This window comes from Phacochoerus africanus, chromosome 2 (assembly GCF_016906955.1).
Source record: "Phacochoerus africanus isolate WHEZ1 chromosome 2, ROS_Pafr_v1, whole genome shotgun sequence".
NCBI classification, from domain to species: domain Eukaryota; kingdom Metazoa; phylum Chordata; class Mammalia; order Artiodactyla; family Suidae; genus Phacochoerus; species Phacochoerus africanus.
The window spans coordinates 48,835,076-48,847,795 of NC_062545.1; the positions used below are offsets into that span (position 1 = coordinate 48,835,076).

At 41.4% G+C, this 12,720-nt stretch overlaps 1 protein-coding gene across 3 annotated transcripts in view; it reads left to right on the top strand.

The window, feature by feature from the left end:
- Positions 1 to 2,795: 2,795 nt before the first annotated feature.
- Positions 2,796 to 12,720, top strand: part of ADGRB3 (adhesion G protein-coupled receptor B3) — a 732,417-nt gene continuing 722,492 nt past the window's right edge. Inside the window, exons 1-3 of one of the 3 annotated variants that reach the window (XM_047760010.1) lie at positions 2,796 to 3,510; positions 4,921 to 5,086; positions 6,179 to 6,950. In XM_047760010.1, the coding sequence (XP_047615966.1) occupies positions 6,194 to 6,950 (757 nt within the window). In that variant the 5' untranslated portion in view covers positions 2,796 to 3,510; positions 4,921 to 5,086; positions 6,179 to 6,193. The remainder of the gene's footprint in view (positions 3,511 to 4,920; positions 5,087 to 6,178; positions 6,951 to 12,720) is intronic. The other 2 variants (XM_047760017.1, XM_047760000.1) reach the window with 2 other exon arrangements.

Genomic DNA, 12,720 nt, shown 5'->3' on the forward strand with positions numbered 1-12,720 from the left:
TTTGAAGGACTTTTAACTTTACAAACCTGGGCCAATTTAAAATACAATACTCTATTTTGATATGCTAACACTGGTTTCTCAATAATCCTTTTGAAAGTTGGCAAGGAAACTGAAATGAAAATTAGTTTCTACAATCTGGCAGTTTGGGGGTTAGAGTATTTTATTTTAGAATATTATGTAGGTGTATATGTATAGTTACATGTAACGTACATATATGCACATATGCATGTGTCATGTGTGCATATGTAAAATATGCACATGTGTTTATGTACATGCAAACATATACACAGGCTTGTGAAAGAGGGCAAGGAAGGGTAATGATTATAATTTGAAATGGTAATCTTAAAATGCATTAAAGCATGAAATAGCTCAATCTTAACAGGGAGGAAAGGACCCTACAGCAGTGCCAACTGTTGCTTTCCTTTTGTGGGTGGGTCAGTGTGTCAGCAGTGCTCTCACGAGGGTGGCACACTGTGCAGACATGGAGCAGGGTGGCTCTCCTGTGGTCTGCCTCACACTGTGCTGTCAGGGCCCGAGACCAGATGTTCCAGGTTAAGATTTTTTTTGTGATTCTGACTCCCTGAGCAAGTCAGACCAGCCTGGGGTTCCTGGAGCCTGCATTTTCTTGGCATATTTATCATCCACAAATCACCTGCTATAAATATACCTCAGCAGGATCATCATCAGGCCAGCTCAGTGGCCTGCAATTTATGAAGGTTATGGGAAACAGTGTGAAGGGTGAAGTGCTTTATTAAGGGCGGCTTTCTCCCTAACCCAGTGCTGCATTCCTTCTGAATATAAATGACCCTCGGAGTGAGTGCTCCTACCCTTTCAAGATTAAGGCTTTTTAAATTGTCCCTTTTGGCTGAAATCCTTATGTCATGAGACACACAAGATTTTTAAAGAAACATCTAAATTAATGTCCAAAGATAATGTGAGGAATCACTAGATGCAAAGTAGAAGTATATCTAAACCTCATATTATTTCTTTTTCATATACAAATCACGAAAAACATTCTCCTTTTCTTTCTTTCTTTTTTTTTTGCACGTTATTAGTTCCTTTATTTTTGTTTCTGGCAAATAGCAGTACTGATTAAATGTCTTGTAAATATCATAATCACAATCTTTGAAGAAGTGGGAATAAATGAAATGTGCTTCTTTGTATTGCTGAATATTGTTTGTTTTTAAAAGAAAATGTGTTGCTGAAGATACAATGTTTTGGATTATGCCCTGGACGTAAACCCTATTTTCCTTTCACATTCTCTTAAATGAATAAAAAATATCAGAATGAACCAAAAATGGCACAAAACCAAAACGCCATCCAGGCGGCTCTCTCAGCAGTGAATTTTCTTGGAACATAGTTAAAACCTGCTGGTTGGGAATGATTAACTGTTTCCCTTACAGCGTGTTATTCTCTACACTTGCCCCAGAAGAGCAAGCCTTAAAGAGGGTCACCTATTCATATGTATTAAGCAGTAAAGAGCCAATTTTAATATTTCAAGCAACTTCTGTGAATAAAAAAATCACTGGCATCTTCCTGTTTTCACTATAATCCTCTTTTAAAACGACGTTCTGGGCTATCCAATCGCCCCAGGGGTGAGGAAAAAGAGGAAGAAAAAATGCAGAGAAAGTAGGGAGAGAAAATGATGGAAAAATGTTTTATTCAACTTCACCTACCGCGCAAGCCACTCACCCTTGGGAGTAAAGATCGGACACTTAACGCGAATTAGCCAGTATTGTCTCTTCCAACCACATCAACGCACTAATTTAGCACCTGTTTTGCAAGCCACCAACTGCGTTTACAAGTAGAAACATAAGCGGTAGGCGAATGACCTTTTGCAGCAAGAATTGGAAGCTACATCATCAAATAGTTGTCAGCCAACTACCCAGGAGGCAAGAAAATCAAGGTGGGGAGTAATGGAAATTTATCTCTCTTTCCCTGCAAAATCGAGAATCTGGTACCTTCTCCTCCCCTTTTCCCTCCTCCCTTCTCACTCCCGTCCCCAAACCGTTACTAGGGAAACTCGAAAAAGAATCGGATGGATTAACAAAACAAAAGTTTAGACCCCACAATCACGATCCCATTGCCATGCAGAAAGCAACGCGCTAGCCCAACCTCGGTCGCCGCACCGCGGTCCCGACAAAGCCTGTATCAGCCAGAACAAGTAAGATGTTAATTGCAGCCTAGCAGAGAAAAACTAGCATTGTTCCACCCGGGGACAGAGCAGTTCGGGGACCGAGACCAGCCCCCTTCGCGGCGGGCGATCCATCCCTCCGAATCCCGGTGCGGAAATGACAGCTCTTGGGTTGCGACAGGTCGGCGCTGAAAGAAAGAGAAAGACGATCAAGTGCAGCATTTACTTCCCAGCCCCGGGATTAGCCTCCCGTCCTCCGCACCCCCCTGGCCTCGCCTCCCAGGGAGTTTCTCTGACGGCCGATCGCCGCCAGCCCCAGCTGTGGGAACCGACGATGCACAGACCTCCCAGACGCAGAAAGCGCAGCTCCCGGGACGTGCAGGGTTTGGAGCAGTCGTGACGTGCTGGCGCTCGGTGGCCCGGGCTAAGCTCTCCCAGCCCCTCTGCCTCCCGCGCGTCCTCCCGCCTTGCGCCGCCGCTCTCTCAGCGCCCCGCCCGCGCCCGCGCCAGGCTGAGCTCCTGGAGGCGCCGCGGCCGCGCTGCGCGCGTGGAGCCCCGGGCGGCCGCCGGGCGCACAGCGCTGGACGCGCGCGCCCACGAGCACGCGGGTCCCGGAGCGCGCCTCGGGACCGCGCTCCCCCTCCCTCACGCGCCTGAGGAGACCGAGCGCCGCGCGCACACCCGATACAGAGCTTTACTATCTCGCGCCCTCCCGCGCCTCCCTCCTCGCTGGGCATTCAAGCAGCTTTCCGACATCACCAGCCAAGGATTTTTTCCCCTCTCCTTAGTCGCCGTCCGTCCATCAGTACCTGCGGGGCGGGGGGAGCGGGAGGAGGAGGCGGGAGGAGAGCGGAAAGAGAAAGCATAAGCTTGAGCCTTCCGAGCCGACCGCGAACACTCCCGTAATAAACCCACCGCCCCAACCAATCTGCCTTAGCAGACGCCGCCGCTTCTCGTCTCAGCGCTTTCTTGGCTTCTTGGCTGACCGGTTTGTTGGGGGGTAGATTCGGAAAAACAAATCCTCGCTCTTAAGCCACTTGCATTTTTTTGTCTCCTTAGTGTCTGCCTTGGGGGGGGGGGCTCCCCGCCCCCGGCACCGCCTCGGTTGGAGGTTGGATTCAATTGGATACGGCGTAGGCTCCGGGGTCCTGGGTTTTTCTCCCACCCCTCCCCTCTTTGACTCGCACCCCCACCCCATCTTTTGCTCCTCTTATGTGTACGTTTAAAAAAAATCAATCCTGATTTTTGAAGCTCAGCGGGGGAAAATGGGCAACGGTGCTTGGGACCGAAGGGGAGTCTCTCCGTCACTGTTGCTGGGACGCGTGCCTGTGCTGGTGTCTTAGAGCAAGAGCCTCCCTGAGCTTTCGGAGTGGAAGGTAAGGAAGGGGGTCCAGGGGTCACCTTCCCTCTTGCCAGGGTCGCCACCGAGGAGCTCTCGGCTAGCTGTTTGCGGAGGGAGGACCAGGAAAGGCAAGGCTGTTGCTGGCTGATGGAGGGGCTGCGAGCAAACCCGACTGTCTGCATTTACTTAAACGCCGCAGTTGAAAAGTTAGAGAAGTCTGGTTTTCAAGAGATGTGCTGGGTTGAAAGGAATCGGCAGCGAGACCTAGAAAATCTGACGGTTGTGTGTGACTGGGGTAATTTTATGGGGGGATATTTTAGGTTAAAAGGAAATTAAGATTAGGGGAGGCAGTGGGTCTTGTGTTGGGAAAAATTCAGTGGAGTGATGGCGCCGTCTATGTTCGGCTAAACTAAAGTGTCACCCAGAAAATCAGTTTTGAGGAGATCAAACTAAAGGCTGGTTTGCTCCTCAGCAGGAAACAAATAAATAAATAAATGCAACATCCTTGAAGCCTCGGTGGCTGGCTCTTAATACCCCATTCTTTATTTATTAGAGAAATAGAATTGTTTGAAGTGGCCCTGCAGTCGGGGGCTGGCGGGGGGTGGGGTGGGGGTGGTGGTGGCGGCAGAGTTCAGTGATTCATTTTTGATTATTTAGAATAAAAGGAGACACCGTACACCGAGGCTAAAAATGATTAAAATAAAGACATTATATTGAGGGGGCTTTCTTGAGCAGGCTTGAAAGTGAAATCAGAGCCATTTCCTCACTCTTTCTAATCCTTGATGGGCACAGCAATGCAGACATGCACTGTCAAATAAATGGAAGCAAAAGTAACCGGATTTCATTAGGGAAAGAAATACGACCTCTTTTTGAGTTACTGATTATAAAATGAAGCCCCCTTTCATGGGTGGAATTCCTAATTTAGACACTTATTGTCACATTGGCTCTCAACGCCTACACTCTATCCTGAAGAACACTGCGCAGACCTGCATTGCCTGCAAAGTGCTACAGCAAAAAAAAAAAAAAAAAAAAAAGGAATTATTTCCAGAATTTCCTATAACTTTGCCTATTTTTTAACCTTTAAATGCTCATTGGCTTTATTTTCTCAAGAAGAAAATGCATTATTCATTGAGCTGTATGTTTGAATCAGAGAACACTGTTTTGATAAACCCAGCAATTCTGATGTTATTTTAAACTGCTGCTCTATAGAGATTTAGAGTTGGGGCTGTTTTTGCTTATATCAAAGCATGGAATTGGAATTATGATCTGGGGAATGCAGATCTGTCTTCCGGGACTTCAGTCACTGGATTGTGTGTGCATGCGTTGGTGTATGTTATGCAATGGGAAAGAAGAGGGTTTTATCCTTTGGTTCAGACAGGACCCAGGCAAAGACAATGAAAACTCTTAACTATATATATATCTGTATGTCTGTCTCTGTTTACAGAACAGTGGAAGAGACTGCAGCCTAAAGACTTTTAAAATTAACTTGGCATCACTTTTCTCAGCTCAAAGGCTAAACAAAAAAGCAGTGTCATTTATTCTAAGAAATAACTTCTTAAAGGTTAAAGCTGAAAAATATTCAAGTTACTTTTGGATAACAACTTACAGAGGTAAATATAACCAAGGCTTACTGTATTATGCAAGGCCAGGTTAAAAAAATATAGAGGAAAAAAAGAGGAGCTTTGGAGCTGTTGTTGGATAGGGAGCAATTCAATACTTGAAATATTCTAGGAAAGACAATGCTAATATCGTTTAGCTACCCTGTGTAAATCTTAAATTACAGTAGCTAACTCTAGATAAAATAGCCCTAATTAAAAAAAAAAATTGAAAGACTGAAACCAGTTCAGTTCCTGTGGTTCTGGGATTTTTCACTCACATCACCTTTGGGTACAGATACTAATACAGTGATCCACTTTATGTATCCCAAGAGGGCACGTCACATTGAAATGACTGCCTTAAATCCTGGTTCTCAATAATGATCTCCAAAGACAAGTCTTGCCTATGTATCTGCCCTTTCTTGGATGATGATTTAAACATTCTGTTAATCCACACGAATACCTGTGTTTTTGCACAGGAATTTCCCATCAGTTCACACAGTGGCCCCTGCAAAGATGAGAAGGAGCATTTGGGCAATGAAATTTTAGCTGCAACAAATTATCATTTGTGCTTTTAAAATTGAGGCTATCATTTATCATAATTACTTTCACATTTAAAAGAAAAGAAATAATATGATGACAGCTGTTCACAGATTATCAGATTAGATTTTATCTGATGTTTACTGCAGGCAGAGAGAGGGCTGAGGCGCAGAAAAGGTTGCATATGTTGCTTAAAAATATTTCAAAAATGAACGTTTAGGCTATTACATTTTAAAAACATATTTTTCCTTTTCTTTCAATAGAATCATAATGCAATAGAAGGAAATACTGGTAGATAAATTAAGAGCATTCCTATTAATTATCTATTAAATATTATTTTTAAATTGAATGTAGACTTTTGGCCATTGTAAATTACCACGTGAGGGCGCTGTTCACACAGCAACTGATAATTTTCTGGCGTTATAAAATAAAAATTACCTGTCCTTCTTTTAAAAGGGATTTTTACTGAAATCTTGAAAACAGCTGGCTGTAATACTGGAAGGAGTTTCTTTTTTCCAATGCGCATAGACTCCTACTTGCATTTTACTTTCATTGCCATTTTTACAGGCCAAATGACATAGGATGAAGGCTGTTCGTAACCTGCTGATTTATATATTTTCCACCTATCTCCTGGTTATGTTTGGATTTAATGCTGCCCAAGACTTCTGGTGTTCAACTTTGGTGAAGGGAGTAATTTATGGATCGTATTCTGTAAGTGAAATGTTTCCCAAAAACTTTACAAACTGCACTTGGACGCTGGAAAATCCAGATCCAACCAAATACAGCATTTACCTGAAATTTTCCAAAAAGGACCTTAGCTGCTCTAACTTTTCCCTCCTGGCTTATCAGTTTGATCATTTTTCCCATGAAAAAATAAAGGATCTTTTAAGAAAGAATCATTCTATAATGCAACTCTGCGAATCCAAGAATGCTTTCGTTTTTCTACAATATGATAAAAATTTTATTCAAATACGTCGGGTCTTTCCAACCGATTTTCCAGGATTACAGAAAAAAGGGGAAGAAGATCAGAAATCTTTTTTTGAGTTTTTGGTATTGAACAAGGTGAGCCCAAGCCAGTTTGGTTGCCATGTATTATGCACTTGGTTGGAGAGCTGCTTAAAATCAGAAAATGGGAGAACAGAATCATGCGGGATCATGTATACAAAATGCACCTGCCCTCAGCATTTGGGCGAGTGGGGGATCGACGACCAGTCGCTGGTTTTGTTAAATAATGTGGTGTTGCCTCTGAATGAGCAGACCGAGGGCTGCCTGACCCAAGAGCTGCAAACCACCCAGGTCTGCAATCTCACCAGAGAGGCCAAACGACCGCCCAAAGAAGGTAAGCGCCGGCCGAGAGGGGGGAGATGGGGGTTGGGGGGGGGGGTAAAACGTGCTGTGATGTCTATACACTGGCCTAACCCTTGTTCCTTTACTCTTGTCACCTTTGGATTTATTTGATTTGTAATCTTCATAGATGAAGGCCTTTAGTTTCAAGGTTTTAGGCATGGGGCGGTGAGGATAGGAAAGCGCTAAGCAGCTTGCGCCCAGGTAGGAGTGGAATATTCAAGAGGAAAGAGATGCAAAAACGCAGAGCCAGTTTGTGCTGGAGGTCGGTGAGGAGGGAGAGGGACGCTTTCTTAGGCTACTGACAGACACACACACACAACACACACACCTGTGAATAGATCTGTAGTTTTTTTCCTTCTGCTCCTGTCCACCTTGTCATCTGTGACACCTTTCTAGGTTGGAATTTGGTGCGTCGCGGCTAAAAGGTGACACAAACTCAAAAGCAGGCCTGTGTGGACCAAATGACTTGCTGACACCTGAAGACAGGGGTGCTCCTCCCCGGCAGGCCCGGGATTGTGTTTCAGACGCTTGGCCCAGGGAGTCCTGGGCAGGCTCTTGGGTCAAGGGAAGCTCCCTGGGGGGCGCAAACTCGGGTTTCCCGGCCCTGAGGTCACGTGAGGGCCGGCGGCGGGCGGAATTAACACTGGCGGGTCCCGCAAGATCCGGTACCCGGAGTGCATGAATTCTGCTCCTTATCTTCTGCGTCCCCAGTCGATGCTCGCGAGTAGAGGGAGCTTGTCAGAGACGAGCAAGATAGAAAAGCAGTGCTATGGAAGTGCGGAGGAAAGAGGGAAAGTACAGGAATGATGTAGAGCTTACACCCAGATCCTAGTGGGGGAGCTGCCTGAGGATTTGAGGCTGTAGATTGTGTTTAATAAGGCAAGAAAACTGGCATATTTTGAGAAAATGACTTTCCCATTTGGAAGGGTAGGGGATGTGGTCCATTCGTTTGAGGGCACAGCTGGTACAGATTCGGTCTTACTCCCCAACCCTGCAACCAGAGTGTGTGTTGATTTTTTTTATGCAGGAAATGTTTTCTGATCGCCACAAAGATCCTTGTCTGTGGAAGGGGACAGCCAAGCACCAGTCGCTCTCCCCCTCCGCCTCCCCCAACAGAAGTTGTCTTTGTGGCCAATATAAAATTGACACGTTGTTGGAGAATTTTCTTTAAGGGTAGCCAAGGGTTTGGGGGCGGGGGTTGGGGAAAGAGAGAAAAGGGCTTAACCGGCGAAAAGCGGTGATTTTTCTGCTGAAAACATTTTGGGAGATGGGGGTTATGGAAGAGCCATGGCACGAGGGGAAAAGAAGTGTTAGAAAATAAATGCAGACTGATGTCATTGAGGGAGGGGTGAAAAACCTTTAAGATTTCTACAGGTCAGTGTTTCACTAACAGCTGTGACTGAAGAAAGCAAAGTGGTTTTAAATTACAGGAGTTCTTTTCTCTAGTAAAAATCCCAGAGAAGCACTTTCAACTGCAGGGATGGTATTTAACACCATTTAAAACCAATTAGTGTCCCTTAGAATAAGAAGCTACAGTACCCAAGAAAAGTGTGATGTTACTGGCTAATAAGACGGTTAACACCAGAAACTCATTTTTGCCTGTTTGTTGTATTGTTTTAATACAGTTTAGAAAAGATACCTCTTCGGTGGTGAAAATTTTATCATCAAATTGACCACTGAGGACAGTGGAATGAGAATCCAGTTTTACAACCTTTTTTTTTTTTTTTTTGTGAATGGTAGCCAGTGACAAAAACAGTTGTTGTGTACACCCTAACATGTTCAAAGATTTTGCTGGTGGTGATCATGAGGCGTGGGTGAAGACAGTGCTGGGATTTACACAAGTTGGACTAGATGGCCATTTGTTTTAGTGAATGACTAAGAATAAGAATGATTTTCGACATTAGGTGTTTAAATCATGGGGAAGAATTACATTTCTTTTGGCTAATTAGCTGGCAGAATGAGAAAGAATACATCCATATTGTATTAAAACTGTTAACATGTTAGCACAGCTGAAGAGGAAAAGTTTATATAATAGGGAAGAAGATATACTTTATCAGCCTATACTCTGCATTTTACATGGTGCTCTTGAATTGCTTAGGTATTCTGAGTCAGAAACATAAGCATAAGTAATTCCCGATGACATAATTGAAGCTGATGCATTTGTAAGTAATTCTTATATAATATGTTTATAACACTCCTTACCTTATTCAAAGAAGACCTTTTGGGCTATGCTGCATTATAGGAAAAGGAATGTGAAAATCTGTGCAGACTCTTAATTTAGTCAAATTTATGAAAAGTACACTAAATCTTAAACATTTGATATATAAAATGTAAAATCTTATGAATCATTGAACACTATTTCAGATAAAATACCACACACTGATACTCCCAGGGCTTGAGGTTTGTAATTACATATAGTTGTGCTAGTCATACCCAGTTTTATTCCCAAATCTCTTCACTTTATTTGATAACATGTAATTCCAGCTTCTAAAATGGGGTTTTAAAAATTCCACTTATATTTTGTATTACCTTATTATACATCTTCTGTGAAAAAAAACTATCCTATAAATCATCAGAGGAATAAATACAAGATTTTATTCCCCATAGTGTCTGACTTACTGTAATAAGCACTGACTCAGAAACCTTGAGTAGAACTATTTTCCACATTGATTACATCATAGAGGTGGCACAAATTTGATGAATTATCTTTACATTCCTGTAGATAGAATTGTTTTATGTGATGCTGATAGTCATGGCAAAGTTACACCAAATGCTGAGTATTTTAAATGTGTCCATTGGAATTATGATAGTTAGTATTTGAGAAAACTATAGGCTCCTAGCAATAAGATGTCTGTTTTGAGACAGGATTAGTACTAAGATGTTTGTTAATACATTCATGAACTTAAGAACTTCATAGCTAGAAAATAACAAGAAGACTATCACTGGAGTGACAATTGCAAATGTTATCTCAAATACATTATAAGACTAAAATTGTTGCTTCATTAAAGTGTTATATTTTAAGTATCTTCCTACTGAAGATCATATTTGACATATTTGAGAGTGCCACATGATTATAGAAACTTAGTTGTCATTTCCCAACTTTTATGTGAAATTTTGAAAACCAAGTAAATCAGCAGAATGAAGCCTGTAACAAATAATGTCTTATTTCAGGCAGTTATTTTTTTAAAAACAAAAAACCTATGAGCAGTGTGTATAACTATTTTTAAAAGAAAACTGAAACAGTATTGCTGTTTTTCAGGTAAAAGTCTGGGGAGAGACTCACATTTATTCATGAGGTCTTTATTATTTTTTAGGGAACTCTTAGCAAAGATGATTCTGGACTATAAAGCTAAAATATAAAAGATGATATGTGGTCTTTTTTATTACAACTTCACTTAAAATAAAACAGTTTGGAGAGAGAAATTCCACACCAGGCTATCTAAATCCTACAATAAGTCTTAATGGAACCTTTGTTTCCTCCTTACATCAATGGCGCTACTTATGCGAAGAGAGATTGGGATCCCTGTATAGATTCCAGGAAATCCGAACACACACACTTATTTGTCTTTTCATCCTGCTTCTAATAAACCTTGATAATCAACCACCCCTGGGAAGCCTCATCATGTGCCTGTGTAAAATCTAGCCTGTTTGTGTGTTTGCACTTTTAGGCACAGATCTAGAGTAATTTGTGTGTCTCATAGTTTTAAGTACTTTCCTTTCTTTCTACTTTTCTTTTTTTGCCCCCATCACTGCTTTCACTTTCCTCTTTACTCTCCTTTGATCTTACTTCCTTTCCAAATGCCATGATCCAACATTCCTTATCAGAATGTAGGAAGGCATACTGAGTCTGTTCCTTGAAGACACGGAGCCAGACAGTTCACCTCACCCTTTGGCTGGGCCCATAGCCCTTTGTGCATACTGCACTTCTGTTCTAGCATTTATCATCTGGAATGCATCTCTCTTTTATATTGCCATCTCCTACCGCTAGGCTTGCAAGTTCTTCAAATATTCAGACTTGGTCTTCCAGCTGTCTAGCACAGTAAACAGCTTCAGTAAATACTGGTTGAGACGAATGGTAAATGAACAACAACAAAACATCTTAATAGGAAAGATAGCAATCACTTGGTTAAAATCAAAATGATAAAAATACATCATTTGGGGATAGCTGCCACCTTATCCTATCTCTTTTTTTAGGGGATGATAGCTACCATTTTAGGGGATGATAGCTACCATTTATAACATTTCCAGTTCCATTAATGAACTACTTATACCAGCTCCCAATCTCAAGATATTGTTTGATAACATTTTAAAAGAACAAGAAGAATGGAGTCATTGAGAAATAATCTTAATTCCATATATATTTATTTTCATATAATAATTATAAATATAACATTCTATACATGGCTGCCTACAAAAGCAGTGGTAGGAAAATTTACCAATTTCTGTTTATCTTGACTTCTATGTTCCTCTCTTATGCCTCTAGCATTACTTTTACATAAATGACATTTCCCAAATCCTTTCTTCCACAATTTGAAGACAAACATATGCAAACTCTTTCCAGGAAAGAAGAAAAGAGTGTTTGCATGTCAAGTCCAGTGCTTCTGTTACTCATTCCTGGTTATGATTTGTAAGTATAGTAATAGTAGCATATTACTAAAATTATAGGCTTGGTCAAGCAAGACACCCTAATTTTTGCTTTTGACATTGTAGAATTTCGTCAAAAAATTTAGGAAGTGGCTCAGATATATAGTATTAATGTAAAAGCTCCATTAAATGGCAACAGTTTTTGTAGACAGTAAATTAAAATATCAAAAGATGTGTACACCTGTGTGTCATGCAGTTTTAGTATCAGCTGTAGGTGAATGTGTTTCAGGTTGGTTTTCTTCAAAACTGAGATGGGGATCTTTACCTAGAGTCTGGCTTCATGCATTTCTTTTCTTCGTTTCCTAATAGAAGAGATTTATAAAATACAGGGTTCTTTAGAGTCAGTTTGATGTATATCGCCCCTGGATCTGAAATCAATGTTAGTTCAAAAATCAACCATTCTTACTTTTTCAAAATTTCATGAGATCAGTATGAAGACCCTGAACCAGGTTTGAATCTGCTCCTTCATCTCAGGACACAGAACTGTGTTCTTCTGTGTTACTACATCTCCTCTTGGATGGTTGGGTAATGCTAATTCCTCAGAGTACAGGAGAACAGGATATGACATTATATAGTTTAAAAAAAAAAAACGCTAATGAAATTAATGGCTTGGAATATTTTAGTTCCTGTCAGCCCTGTAGAATTTTCTTACCAATTCAATTAACTAATAGAAATCAGAGAGGTATTCAGTTTTTCTAAGGGTGTCACTTTGAAATGAAAGGTACGTTTTGGTGTAAGATGCACTTGGGTCCTCAGTGTGATTCAGCCAACTCATAGCATCTTGGACAAGTGACTGAACCTCACTGAGCTTGACTCATCAGTCTGTACTGCAGTAGAGTGGATATTAAATGAGATTGCACATGGAAAACGTACCAATGCTCAAGTTATATTTGCCCCCCAATTCAGTTTCTGAAACCTTTTTAAAACTCTTATCTTTTGGCTATAAATGATAGAGAATTGATAATAAATAATGAAGTAGATTGCCATTTAATTATTTGAACTTGTTTAGGAATTTAGGGCTTTTAACAAAGAATCATTACGCATCTTGAATGTGTGTCTGTTTTGTATTACACAAAGAAAAGGTCGCATCTGGATACCTTTGTGTTGACGGAGGAATG